Below are 12697 nucleotides of genomic sequence, written 5' to 3'. Positions count from 1 at the left end.
TATTTATGCAATAAGGTATAAACAGATTTATTGTTTGAGGAGTGGAAAAGATAAATCAGTTATGATAGTTATGATATGATGTTCATCAACTTCAACAGATGTTAACATGCTAACATATTTTTGACGTGATTGGACAATGGGTTGGAAAAGGTTTCTCAGACATTTTTGAACAGCTATTTTCAGTCATTTTTAGACCCCAAAAAATTAACCAATTTATTTCGGGGGAAAAAATACAGATTGATCAATCATTTTTATTTGTGACATTGAGCAATTTTTTGCCATGCTTCTCTGCCGTCTCACCTAGAAAGCCCTCACTAGTCAGAGGATTTGTTAGTCGGCGCACATGGATGGAGTTGGCCTGGATCTGTGTTACACATCGGCCCTGCCCTTCACTGCTAATGTGCTGTCGAGAAGCGGCAGTGAGTTCGAATCACGAGCGGCCACGAGAGTGGAGTGGTATTAGCAGCAGTGGGGACGCGCACGTGAATGTGTGGCTGCGGGAGCTCCTCTGCGACCAGGGATAGAATTATCCTGACAGTCTGTGACTAGGCTCTTTTGGCCTGTCTGCCTCTCTGTGCATCAGATACGGGGGGCCCGAGCTGGACGGGGGCCTCTGGCTGTCCCCTATCCAGAGCTGAGAGCCTGTCGCTTCCCATCTCCTCTCGTCGTGGCAGTCAGTGCCCTCGATACTTCCCCCTCCAAACTGTGAGAAGGTTCCCCAGTGATGGTGATGAGCACTGTAAATGATTTCACACTACACATGTGATGCTGACCGGGCTCCCCGAGCCTCTAATCGATTGACCCTCTTTTATAGCCCGTTGTGGCTTGTTAATTGGTCTCCAGCTCCCTGCTGACACAGTGACCCTAATGGAGGAGAATTACTGCTGTCTCGTCATGCATTAACCTCCCTCATCCCCCCCCTTTTCATCAACGCTCCCTCCCCCTCAGGCCGAACCTCTGCTCCCATCCCCCCCTTTGGCAAACTCCTTGGTTTCACAGCAGCTGGGTAGACGGGGCGAAGTGCACATGCACTGCCGCACCGTCACATGTCCCTGTGCCTCTGGGAGCCGCGGTCAGGTGACACGGCAGCGGACCAAGCAAACACACCAAGAGGCAAACACTTACTGTTTGCACGCTGTTGTCCGTTAATTAGTCTAAACGTAATGAAGACGTGGTCAGGGTTATGGAGGCCTCTTGCACGTGAGGTCAGATCCGGCTTCAAGGCTTGTGACTTCTGACCATAGCATGTGTCTGTGCGTCTTTGCTGTCTCTATAGCTTCAGTAGATTTCATGTGAGGTACAAAGTTAGAGCTTCTTACCTGTTTTAGTAACTGTTTTCTGTTTATTCATATTTATTCACATTGTTTGCTCATATGTCAACTTGTTTTGCACAGTTTTGTCAATCTCTGTTTTGACATTCTATTGTCCAAACAGTTTCTTAACCAAGAAAATAAAAGCAGATTTATCGATATAATCTATCGAGACTTAAACCAATTTATGTTTGGGGTATGCAAAAAAAATTGTAAAACAGTGATCAAAGTAGTAGAAGTTGAAACGAGGACAGTGTACGGCAGCACCTCTGATCCAGAAACAGCAGGGTGTCTCATTTATGTCCCAGGATAGAGCAACTGATTTCCTGTTCAGTTTTTTATTTGGTAACCTTTGTGTGTCTGGATGTGTTTGCTGTGCAGCCACAAGTTCAGGCTCTGTGTAGTAGCTCACCCGCCTTGGCTGCTGCCTCCATTATTTACAAGTGTGAATATTTCATGATGACATCAGGGTAGAGACTTGCAGAGAGAGGGCTACTATGATGAGCCATGGCATTCACTCGTCGAGCCCTAAAACACGCCACTGAGGACACCTCTCGTGGCCCCACGAAAACTACACGATGGCCTCTAGTAAAACGAGAGTTACGGTTTTATTTTGGGTTCATCTGCAGTAAGAGAGAGGCCAAGAAAAGAGCAAGAAGTTGCCTCACACTAAGCAAATCAGCAAATCGTCTGTTTTTCCCGAGGAATAGCCCCGAAGCACGAAGGCAAGGTTTTCACTGCTTTATTCTCAGGAAAACTGAGCCCTGTTCAAACTGGCACACTCTAGTCTCTGAAACAACGGCCACTAAATCAAACACTCACTCTGAGTTGTGAAAGAAATACAAAAGTAGCTGGGAAGTGGAGTCCATAATCATCCTTTTATGTATTATGGACAAACAGATCAGCGTGGAGTCGTTTCTGCTGTAGTAATAAAAACCAGTGGAGACGTATCCTCTTAGAGGGAAGAAGATGAAAGGGTCAATGTCATTAAAAGCCAGTGGCTCAAAGATCTGACTATAGTGTGCAGTTTGTGCATGCGAGTGTGTGTGTGTGTTCATACAGTGTGATGAGTCAGAGAACTTCTCAGATCAAGAGACAGAATAAAACTTAGGGCGGAGCAGCGCTGCTCCTACAGGCTGTCAAAGTAGAGGCTTTTGGCTCGAGTTGTTCGTCATCAGGGACAGAAGTAATAATGTCACCGAGCACCGAGTGTGATTTAAAAATGGCTGAACATCCTTGTCGGGATGATTTTAGTTTTAGTTTTGGCTGCGGCCTTGTTTTTATTCAGAGGGATTCCAATATTAACAAAACTTTTTTTCTCTCTCTCCTCTTTTATTACAGCGAGGGTGTGTTCAAGTGTCCAGAGGATCAGCTGCCCTTGGACTATGCCAAGGTAAGACGCACTCAGCAAACTGAAGGATCATTTTCCTCTAATAATCCAATCACAGCTTTATTTATTCATTTAGCACATATCTCAAAGTCCTCAACAGTAGAACCAACAGCAAATACTAGTAAATAATACGAGATCTACACATGCTGATGGCTCCATGAAGCGAGAGCCGAGAGCTACATATATATATATACATATATGTATATATATACACATATATATATATAATCCAGAGACATTAGACCTTGACATAGTTGGGATTTCAAGACGAAAAAATGATGTGACTTTACAATGTTAAGAAACTGAACATTTAATTTCATTAGCTTTTGCCAAAAATTGAGCTGTTAACCCAGGGTGGCGGCAGCAGGCTCAGCGGGGCAGCAGCGCAGGTCTGCATGCTGTGCTGCAAGCGATGGAGGCGCCTGTAATAGCAGGGACGCTCCGCGGGAAGGATGTGCTCCCGGCACACCTGTCGGACGGGGTTATTTACCAAGGCCCTCACAGGCTCCCAGTCGCCTGCAAATTACCCCTCGCTGGTGGTCTTCTGTCAGGGTTGTTATGATGCTCGCTGCACACTGTCCTCCGAAAAACATGCACAAACACAGACGAGCTCCAACGCAACACGAGCGATGTAGTAATTAAAGGATTGTACTGCTGCTGATTCTGTGCCAGTAGTAGACAAAGTTGTAGTGTGGGACTAACAAAGGCTAAAGCAGACAGAGTAACCCCCCCCCAGTTAGAGCTCCAAAGAGCTTAACCCCCCTGTTCTGGCTGCAGCTAAGTTATTAAAAGGTCATTATTGCAGTCTCCCTGCAGATTTCGAGACTGGAACAATGAGTGAGTGTTTCAGTTTGCTTTGGAGGATTTTCTTCCCACCTCAAAGAATGTGATTATGGCGGCGAGATATTGTCTGCGTCTACTGTCTAAGTGGCGTGCACCAGAAGTCAAGCATGCGTTTCAGTGATATATTCGGCATCTGTTCTTTGCTTAGGAGCATTAGAACATATTTTAGAGCATATTAAAAGTATAGTTTTATGCACTTCTTTACCCTGGCAGGGGCAGCTATCTCCTGACCGCAGATACAAACATTGATAACTGGATTTGTTTTTTTAATATAACGGCAGTGGCCTCAGTGTTTCGCTGCTCAGGCGAGACACGTGAGCTCAGGCGTGCTGCTACTGAGCTGTTATTTGTTTGGGGGGCCGTTGTGTCAGTTCGAGGAAGTGGCTCTTCTTGTTCGACCAGTGCTCTGCTCATGTGACAGTAGTTCGGGAAGGAGAAGCCACGCAGAGCTGTAAATCCTCAGGACAGCGGACTGTAGGGGAGGATTTGGGGCGTTTGGGCAGAAAACTGACTCATCCTTCATCGCTCAGTGACCAGAGGAAAAAATATATATTTTCCTCCGCTCTCTCCCTTTCTCTCTCTCTCTCTCTCTGTCTTGCATGTAACTGTCATGCAGAGGAATAGTTCAACAATTTGGAAAACATGCAAATTGGCGTTCTTTCCAAGATATGCCAATGAATCTCAGGAAATACTGAAACCCACATTCAATTGAAGAGTAAAATCTTTTAAAGAACTTTCTTGGAGATACAAGTTTTTGCATTAAACACAGTTGCACAGACCCTGACCTATGTAACATACACCTCAGCTGTGGTATGTTACAGTCGTCCACATGACCCGGTCGGCTCCTTTAATTCATTGTGGGTGGCTGCCGGGACCATGTGCTCGACTGACCTCGTCCTGCTCTTCCTTTTGCAGATCTACCCGGATCCAGAGCTGGAGCAGCAGATCCTGGCTCTGCCCATCCGCTGCATCCACAGCGAGGAAGGCTGCCGCTGGACCGGCCAAATGAAGCAGCTGCAGGTGAGATGCTTAGATACGCAGTGATAAACTGTCTGACCTTGTTTTCCCTTCATGTTACTTTCTTTTTTTGCAATCCCCACTGCCCTCCGGTCTGCTGCCTCCTCTCCTCTCCTCTTGTTGTGTTTCTGGCAACAGCCTGGCACAACGCGTGGTAATACGTTTGTGAGAGTCTGATGACTCTTTGTCGCTGTGTCTCCCTCAGGGCCACTTCTCCACCTGCGCCTTCAACGTGATACCCTGCCCCAATCGTTGCTCCGTCAAGCTGACGCGCCGCGACTTGCCCGACCACCTGCAGCACGACTGCCCCAAGCGCAAGGTGAAGTGCGAGTTCTGTGGCAGCGAGTTCACGGGCGAAGCATACGAGGTAAACACCTCCTCCACACCTGTTTTTATTCCTCTTTTTTCTCCCTGTTACGACTTAGTCGCAGCTTGACGTAAACAACCCCGAGTGACGCCTCATCCGTTCCGTGCCTATATGAAAGCTGCCTTTGTGAAGCGCAGCAGGAAAGACTAATTCACGTGTGTCAGTGCTTTCGGAGTGTGTTGGCCTATTTCGAAATAGCACATGTTGGCAGAAGGAAAGAAGCTTTGACTGGGTCTTTCATACTGTATGTGTTTTCCCCAGAATCTCCTCACTAACACTTCAGTCAGTTCAACTAACCTGCCCCTCCTTTGTTTGCTCTGGCCCTCAGGGTCTCCCCTCTGCACACAGTTGGCTCATGTTTATTATTCATAGCCAAAATGATTCTTCAGTAAGACTGCAGCTAATGATCATTTTCATTCATTGATTAATGTGAAGATATATATTTTTTTCCGATTAATACCTATTCATTTAGACGAAAATGTCAATAATGACTTCCCTTCTACAAAACCCAAATGTATTCAATTCAATAATATGAAACAAGACAAAAGCAGTACATCCTCACATTATGAAATAGTCGGTGGCTTTGGCAAAAAAGATGACTATCATAATGAATCCCTAATTTGAATAAGTTCTGATTGTCTGTTGATCAATTACTTAACTAATTATTTCTACAGTTTTAATTCCAATTCTAAAAGTCCAAGTTTTGTCATTCAGTATTTTGTTGATCACAAATGCATCTTCCACAAAACTCATTATCCGTTAACGAAAATTAGACAAACCTTTCAAAGCCTCATATGCACACACACAAAAAATGTGATTTTTTTACTTTTTATTTTTACTTTGGGTCAAAAGTTGACCTGCAAGCCTTACTGCTTTCAGAAAAAAACATGTATTTTGTTTTGAAAATACTAAACTGAGGTATAAAAGCTGCATTTGGATAAAGACCTACTGTATCTACAGTATTTGTTTTCCAAATTGTAATCATGTCTCTCTTGCGTCCCAGAACCACCAGGGTGTGTGTCCTCAGGAGAGTGTGTACTGTGAGAACAAGTGTGGGGCAAGGATGATGCGCCGTCTGCTGTCCCAACACAGCATGGCCGAGTGTCCCAAACGCACGCAGCCCTGCAAGTACTGCGGCAAGGAGTTTGTCTTTGACACAATCCAGGTCAGTCTCACACAGAGTGTACAACCAGAACCAAATGTTTAACCAAATTATTTCGCAAATTCTCTCTTATTAGCAAAATATCACAGTAGTAGTTGGCATGATTCCGGGTGTCTCTGTCCTGTGGCAGCTGGATGTTAATGTGAGCTGGTGTTCTGCTGTGTGAGAGCACACATCTGCCTCTGCACACATCTAGCCAGAGGCTGAGCACTCGGTGTCAGGGTTAGGGTTAGGCTGATTATTTATCATCGGTACAACATCCAAAAATAGAGACTCGAAGGTGATCTCTTCAGACTGCTTCCATGTCCTACCTGTAATCTAAAACTCAATAGAAAGTCAGTTCACTGTAAAAGGGACGAGAAGCAAACAAACAAGGAATTACATCGATTATCAGATTAGATGCTTATCAATTTTCAGTGATTTATTACACTGGTTGCACACTGATCTACTGGGCTCTGCTTTTTTATTGGCAGCACAGTTCACACAATTTCTGTGCCTTCATCCTTCATCATTAGTTGTTTTCTGGACATTTTTTCTCTCATTTTTATAACACTTGCTTTTTAGAACTTTCTAGGACACTGTCCTCTGGGCAACGACCCCACGGTGCAGTGTGAGTGTGCGCGCTTACCAATCACGCTGTCACTGAAGCACTGGACTGACATTGTCCCTGACTCCTCTACAGAACCACCAGTATCACTGTCCTCGGTTTCCGGTCCAGTGCCCAAACCAGTGCGGGACGCCCAACATCGCCCGAGAGGACCTGGCTAACCACGTGAAGGACAACTGCGGCAGTGCGCTCGTCCTCTGCCCTTTCAAAGATGCCGGCTGCAAACACAGGGTAAGAACTGCCCTGCATTCTTCCATCTGAGAAGATTATTCTCTGCTCCCGGAGGAACTTTATTGTTAACTCGAGTGTTGATATATGCTGATCAACTGCCAGACATGTTTGTCTTTGTTGTTTGAAAGCACTTTTTTCCTTATGTTTCCCTCATATCCTTTTTGCACAACGTGTCCAGAGTAATGATTATCTTTTCCGCTCAGACATACAGTGCTGTGGCTGTAGGGCCTATTTTAATGAGAGCAACACTTCTGCGTTCTGACTGCATATTTCTGTCTATTTTTGAAGCTGACGTCAATTTGTGAAAATGTGGACACGCTCGAGGAAGAGCGGCAGATCGTTCTCTGTGCTTTCGGCTCGGCGCTCTGTTCAGAATTACAAAGCATCTGGAAAGCGCTTGACGTGTTACATTTACAGATGGTAAAGATGTGTCTCCTGAAAAGCAGCGGGACCATTAAATACAATAATCCACAAATGTCCACATCTTCATCATGTTCAGTATATGGCAGATTCATAAAGAGGAGTTTATCTTTGGATTGCAGTCTCCAGCTGTTCACTGTATATTAGAGACAAATAAAAGGACAATATTCAAAATCGCAATTCAGGCAAATAAAAACATGCAGACATCAATCACACACTGAAAACATATAAAGTAGCCTGACTTCCCATGATGTTGATTTGCCAAATTTAAACAAATAATTCATGGGGGCAAAACAAAAGTCGGACATCGGCCACACCACTCAGTAAACTTTGTGCTGTGGAGGAGGATACTGATGTTGCACAGATGTTATTTTTACATCATGATTTGGTTCTGAGGCCTGGGACCTTGTACAATGTGACAGTGACTGGAACTGTCAATCTAAAGTTAGGGGCTGTCAGAGCAGTTTTCTTGGTCTGTGATTTTGTTTTCATGTTCAGAAATGTTCAGATGAACAATGTCAAAAATGCTACACCGCTGTCTTATATATTAAATATTAAAAGAAACACTTCTTTCTTTTTTATTGTTGTTACTTAAAGGAAAGTTGAATGACTTCAAGTCAGATGAACGCTTCTCCTTAATCACTGGCAGCTTCTACATAATTAATCCCTCTCCTTTCTTCCTGCAGTGTCCAAAACTGGCAATTGGTCGTCATCTGGAAGACACCACCAAGTCCCACCTGACTATGATGTGCAACCTTGTTGGCCGCCAGCGGCAGGAGATCCTGGAGCTGCGGAGGGAGATGGAGGAGCTGTCCGTCAGTCACGATGGCGTCCTCATCTGGAAACTCAGCGACTACACGCGCAAGCTCCAGGAGGCCAAACTCCGAAGCAACCACGAGTTCTTCAGCCCACCCTTCTACACTCACCGCTACGGCTACAAGCTGCAGGTGTCGGCCTTCCTGAACGGTAACGGCAGCGGCGAGGGCTCCCACCTCTCAGTCTACATCCGCGTGCTGCCCGGAGAGTACGACAACCTGCTGGAGTGGCCCTTCTCCTACAAGGTGACTTTCTCCATCATGGATCAGAGCGACCCGTCGCTTTCCAAACCCCAGCACATCACGGAGACCTTCAACCCCGACCCAAACTGGAAGAACTTCCAGAAGCCCAGCAGCAGCCGCAACTCGCTGGACGAGAGCACCCTGGGCTTCGGCTACCCCAAGTTCATCTCGCACGAAGAGATCAAGAAGAGGAACTACATCCGGGACAACTGCATCTTCATCAAGGCTTCTATAGAGATTCCCCAGAAGATAATGGCTTAAGGTCTGACCTTTGTTCTTTTCTTTTTACGAAGGAGAAAGATGGGTTAAAGACTGGAACTGACACTTGACCTTGAAAACTTCTACACACTTACCCTTTAGATACTTTCTGCCCTTACAGCCTCTCCACCTCCGAGCTTGGCGCAAGTCTGTCCGGCCGTGTGAGTGGACCCAGAGGACTTTGGTGTATCACAGAGGAGAAAGTGTTTGGTCGGCAGAACCATCACTCTGTGGTTTCTTTTTTTTTTTTTTTTTCCTTTTAATTTTTTATCTGTTTGCTGACCTTTTATCACAATCTACAACACGAAGCCTTGGAAATCAAACAGTGCCTAGAGAGTTTAAGTTATATTTTTGTTGTTATTTCCGCAGTACAGATGTTAAAGGAAAAAGATGTAAAACGAGGATTAACGGCTTCACTAAGCCTCAGCACTTACAACAGTGAGAAAGTTGGAGGCTGCTTGAAGAGGCCATGTTTTATCTGGACCGGTGTAAAGAGGGAGCGCAGCAGACTCATGCTCAAGCCCAACCGCCTTTTGTTTACATGCTCGTACAGTATACTCCCATTGATCCCTTAACAAACACAGAGCCCTTGGTAGGAGACTGCTCGTGAGGTTTCCGTTCACACAAACGAATAAATCAAGGTTTTCAGATGAGAACCTTTTTTTTTTGTGATTTTCTGTATTTCAAAGGAATGATTCGTCATTTTCTCGATGAGTGTTAAATAAGAAGATCGGCACCACTTTAATATCTGTCTGTTGAATATGAAGCTACAGCAGGCAGTCATTTAGCCTAGTTTACTAATTTTTCTATTTTGTTCGTTTAATCCAGACAAAACCAAAGCGTAAAAACAAACAAATTGTGGTTCCACAACAAGCTCGTCTTGGTTTTTATACAAGGTATGACATGTCATCTCATGAACTTCAGAGATGCTGGTTGGCAGATTTTGGTGCTAACGCTGTGTTCACACCGGACGCGAGACGAGCAAGTGAATGACGTGGATAGACACAAACATTTGTCTGTTTTTCCTTCCACTTTCTCCGACAAACCTACTCTGAATTAACGCGCACGGAAATATGAACTTTTGAATGTAAAGAAAAGCCCACTCCCCTACTTCGCCCGGTCACGACACGTAGAGCAACTCGTGTCAAAAAGCTCTGGTTGCCCACAAACAGTGACGATAGTTTCATCCTCCATTTCTGATACCACGTCTGACGCCCAGTGATGTATGGAGGACCTCAATGCTGATTGGTTTTCGCCTCACGCAAATATTTTGCTCAAGTTCAAATTCTTCGACTTGAAATGCGAATGAAATGTTTTTGCGTTATGTGTAATCTACTCGCGCAAATTATTTGCGTCACGTCCGGTGTGAACACAGCATAACTGTTTCCAGTCTTCGTGCTAAGCTGAGCTAAATGCCTGCTGGTTGTAGCTTGGTATTAATTATGGCTTGGTGTTTTGAGGAAATGCGCTTATTTGCTGTCTTGCCAAGATTTAGATAAGAAGATTGATAACTCTCATGGCAGAACACTTACTAAAGACAGAATTCATACGTGACGGCGAGTCCACCGGGAGGAGGGGGGGAAAAGCACCTTTCGTCGGTCTTCGGATGAGCAGAGCAGACAAAGAGGCCAGTTGTCGGAGTACACGTATGCATTTAATAGTGAAGGACAAGCCATGTGGCCTTTTTATACAGTATGTCTGCGCATGAGGGTTTTAGGGGTGAACAGGGCGACATAAACACATGCATGCTTCATGTGCTACCACCTGGACCACATTTTTGTACTGTAACCTGTATTCTTGAAATCCTCTCCCATTGATGGATATGTTGTCTCTTTTATTGGACAATTGTCATAACAATCGATTTTTTTTTAAAGGTTTTTTTTTGTTTTGTTTTGTTTTATATGGAGAAAATGTGAACTCAGTTGATATTGTCACCTATAAAGACAACAGAACACTTGGCTGTGAAGTGTGTTGGCCATGGATGGTGCAAGAAAACTGTTTGAAAAGATGGTTAATGAAATGTCCTCTGCAAATATGTGGGTGTCTCGGGACTGATTGCACCTTTGTTGTTACCATGGTCACCGGTGTCTGTCTTCAGCTCGGCGTGCGATCTGGCGACAGGGATGTCAGTTGGAGGGAGCAGCCCTGCGCGTTATACCTGTCTCCATCACAAGCACCATCAGAACAGTGGAGGATGCTAACGGTACAGTACACTCATCATGTATGTGAATACAAATGTAAAAATGCAGAAGCACATTCTGTCTTTTTAATATTATACATGGGAAAAAATCCTGATTTCTTGTCATGATACCAGCTGATATTTTACAGTGATTTAAAGAAGTGAGAAGATGAAACTTTTTTGTAAGATTCTGTATTTTTAAAGATACTTAACTGTTTTATACAAACCCTTTTTGTTGGAGAGTCGGGGTTGACTTTGGGAATTTTCAGACCTTTGGTCTCTTGGACATTTGGATAATTTGTTTGTCCGTGTGGTTTGAGCCTCACATATTCTGTCTGTATTATTTCCTCTTAAAAGTATTTATTTTAAGGCGCCGTCATGTGGGTTTGCACAGATGGCACACATGTTTTAATATGTTGACTGATGAGTGCTTGTCAATTTCTTCATTGAAATAAAATACCATATATTATAGCTGTTTTACCTGTTGATATTTTGTATAGCATGTACTTTGCACTGTTGATCACAAGATGATACCGATACTATAAACAAACACAAGTCTTTGCTTGTGTCTGTTTTGCCCTCTTCACTCATTCATATTTAAAACTAGCCCCATCTTCCAATCTACTTTCAATCACATCTACAATCCCACTTGTTATATTGTATTTCTTCAGAAAAAAAATAAGTAAATGAAAAATGGTTCAATATCATAGAAAGACAAATAAAGCTTCTGAAACAAATAGTCCAAAAAGAGGCACCCCTTTTATCTGATGAATCCACAGTAGCTGACGTCTTTCTGTCCCCTTTCTGTCCCCTGTTTTTCTGAAAGTCCCCACTGTCACCGCTCTGCTCGAGATGCAGAGAAGTGAGGGGGCAGAGGAAGTTAAGGCAGACTCCAGCGCTGCTTTGAAGCGATGCCAGCAGTTTGCATTAGTTTGCAGTTTGGATGATGTTCAATGCAGCAGGATTTAGGGAAGAGGAAAATGAGCTTATAATGCCAAAGTCACAGAGAGGTCCCTCAGGAGGACAGTCCTGTTTTCCACTTAGTGTACCAGAGATGGCCAAAGTCTTCCTAAAACCTATAATCGGTCCTCTCTCTTAGTGCACTTTTTCCTCTTTAAAAATCAAAACAACATCTATTCTGAGGACGCAGGTTGACTTTCCTTGCTGTTATGCCTTGCTTTTTGAGGATATTGCCAATAATCTTGGCAAGTTCACCCACTATGGGGGCGTCATTCATTTCTGGGAGGGGTCCTCTGGTCGGGAGGTTGTGCACACAGTGTACAACCAACAGCACTGTGTTGCTTCGAGGCAATGTCGGATGAAAATAGTAACAGATAATTACATGTTTGAAAGCTTCATGTTTCCCATGCAGAGAGGAGCCATGTGCAGCACAGGATACAGTACTGCCCCTTGGCTTTTCTCTCTTTCAAATGACCCCCCCTCCCCCCTTTACTTGGTAAATGATTAACAGGTACAGTCACGTTTTGATACACACTTGTGCACACATAAATGCCGCTCCTGCTTTGTGAGCTCACCCAACCTTTGGTCAACGTATGCTGAAAGTCAGATGCCAGCTGGGATAAAGGAAGAGGAGGAGGAGGAGGTGGTGGTGGTGGTGGTGGTGGTGGTGGTGGTGGAAGCGGGGAAGAGCCCAACCCATGAGGCTTTCCTCGCCCATAAAAAAACATTACACATCAAAGAGGAGCTGTGGTTTGTGAAGCGGTGCCATGCTGTCGTGCCTCGTACTGAGGTTAAACAATTCTGCCTAACAGTGCAGGAACTGAGTGGCATTCAGTGTTGTGTGTGTTGGTGTACACAGCAGCAGCGTAAAACACTCCCAGGAGAGGGGAACATC

The 12697-nt window shown here is 44.5% G+C and overlaps 1 protein-coding gene across 1 annotated transcript in view; it reads left to right on the top strand.

Moving 5' to 3' along the window:
- The window catches only part of traf4a (tnf receptor-associated factor 4a), a 33983-nt gene extending 22670 nt beyond the window's left edge, over positions 1-11313 (top strand). Inside the window, exons 2-7 of the mRNA XM_035622744.2 lie at positions 2652-2703; positions 4459-4563; positions 4766-4927; positions 5931-6092; positions 6772-6927; positions 8034-11313. Coding sequence (XP_035478637.1) covers positions 2652-2703; positions 4459-4563; positions 4766-4927; positions 5931-6092; positions 6772-6927; positions 8034-8666 — 1270 coding nt within the window. The 3' untranslated portion in view covers positions 8667-11313. The remainder of the gene's footprint in view (positions 1-2651; positions 2704-4458; positions 4564-4765; positions 4928-5930; positions 6093-6771; positions 6928-8033) is intronic.
- Positions 11314-12697: the final 1384 nt, after the last annotated feature.

The sequence above is a fragment of the Scophthalmus maximus genome, chromosome 11 (assembly GCF_022379125.1).
Source record: "Scophthalmus maximus strain ysfricsl-2021 chromosome 11, ASM2237912v1, whole genome shotgun sequence".
Taxonomy (NCBI): domain Eukaryota; kingdom Metazoa; phylum Chordata; class Actinopteri; order Pleuronectiformes; family Scophthalmidae; genus Scophthalmus; species Scophthalmus maximus.
This window is presented reverse-complemented; position numbering and strand designations above follow the sequence as displayed.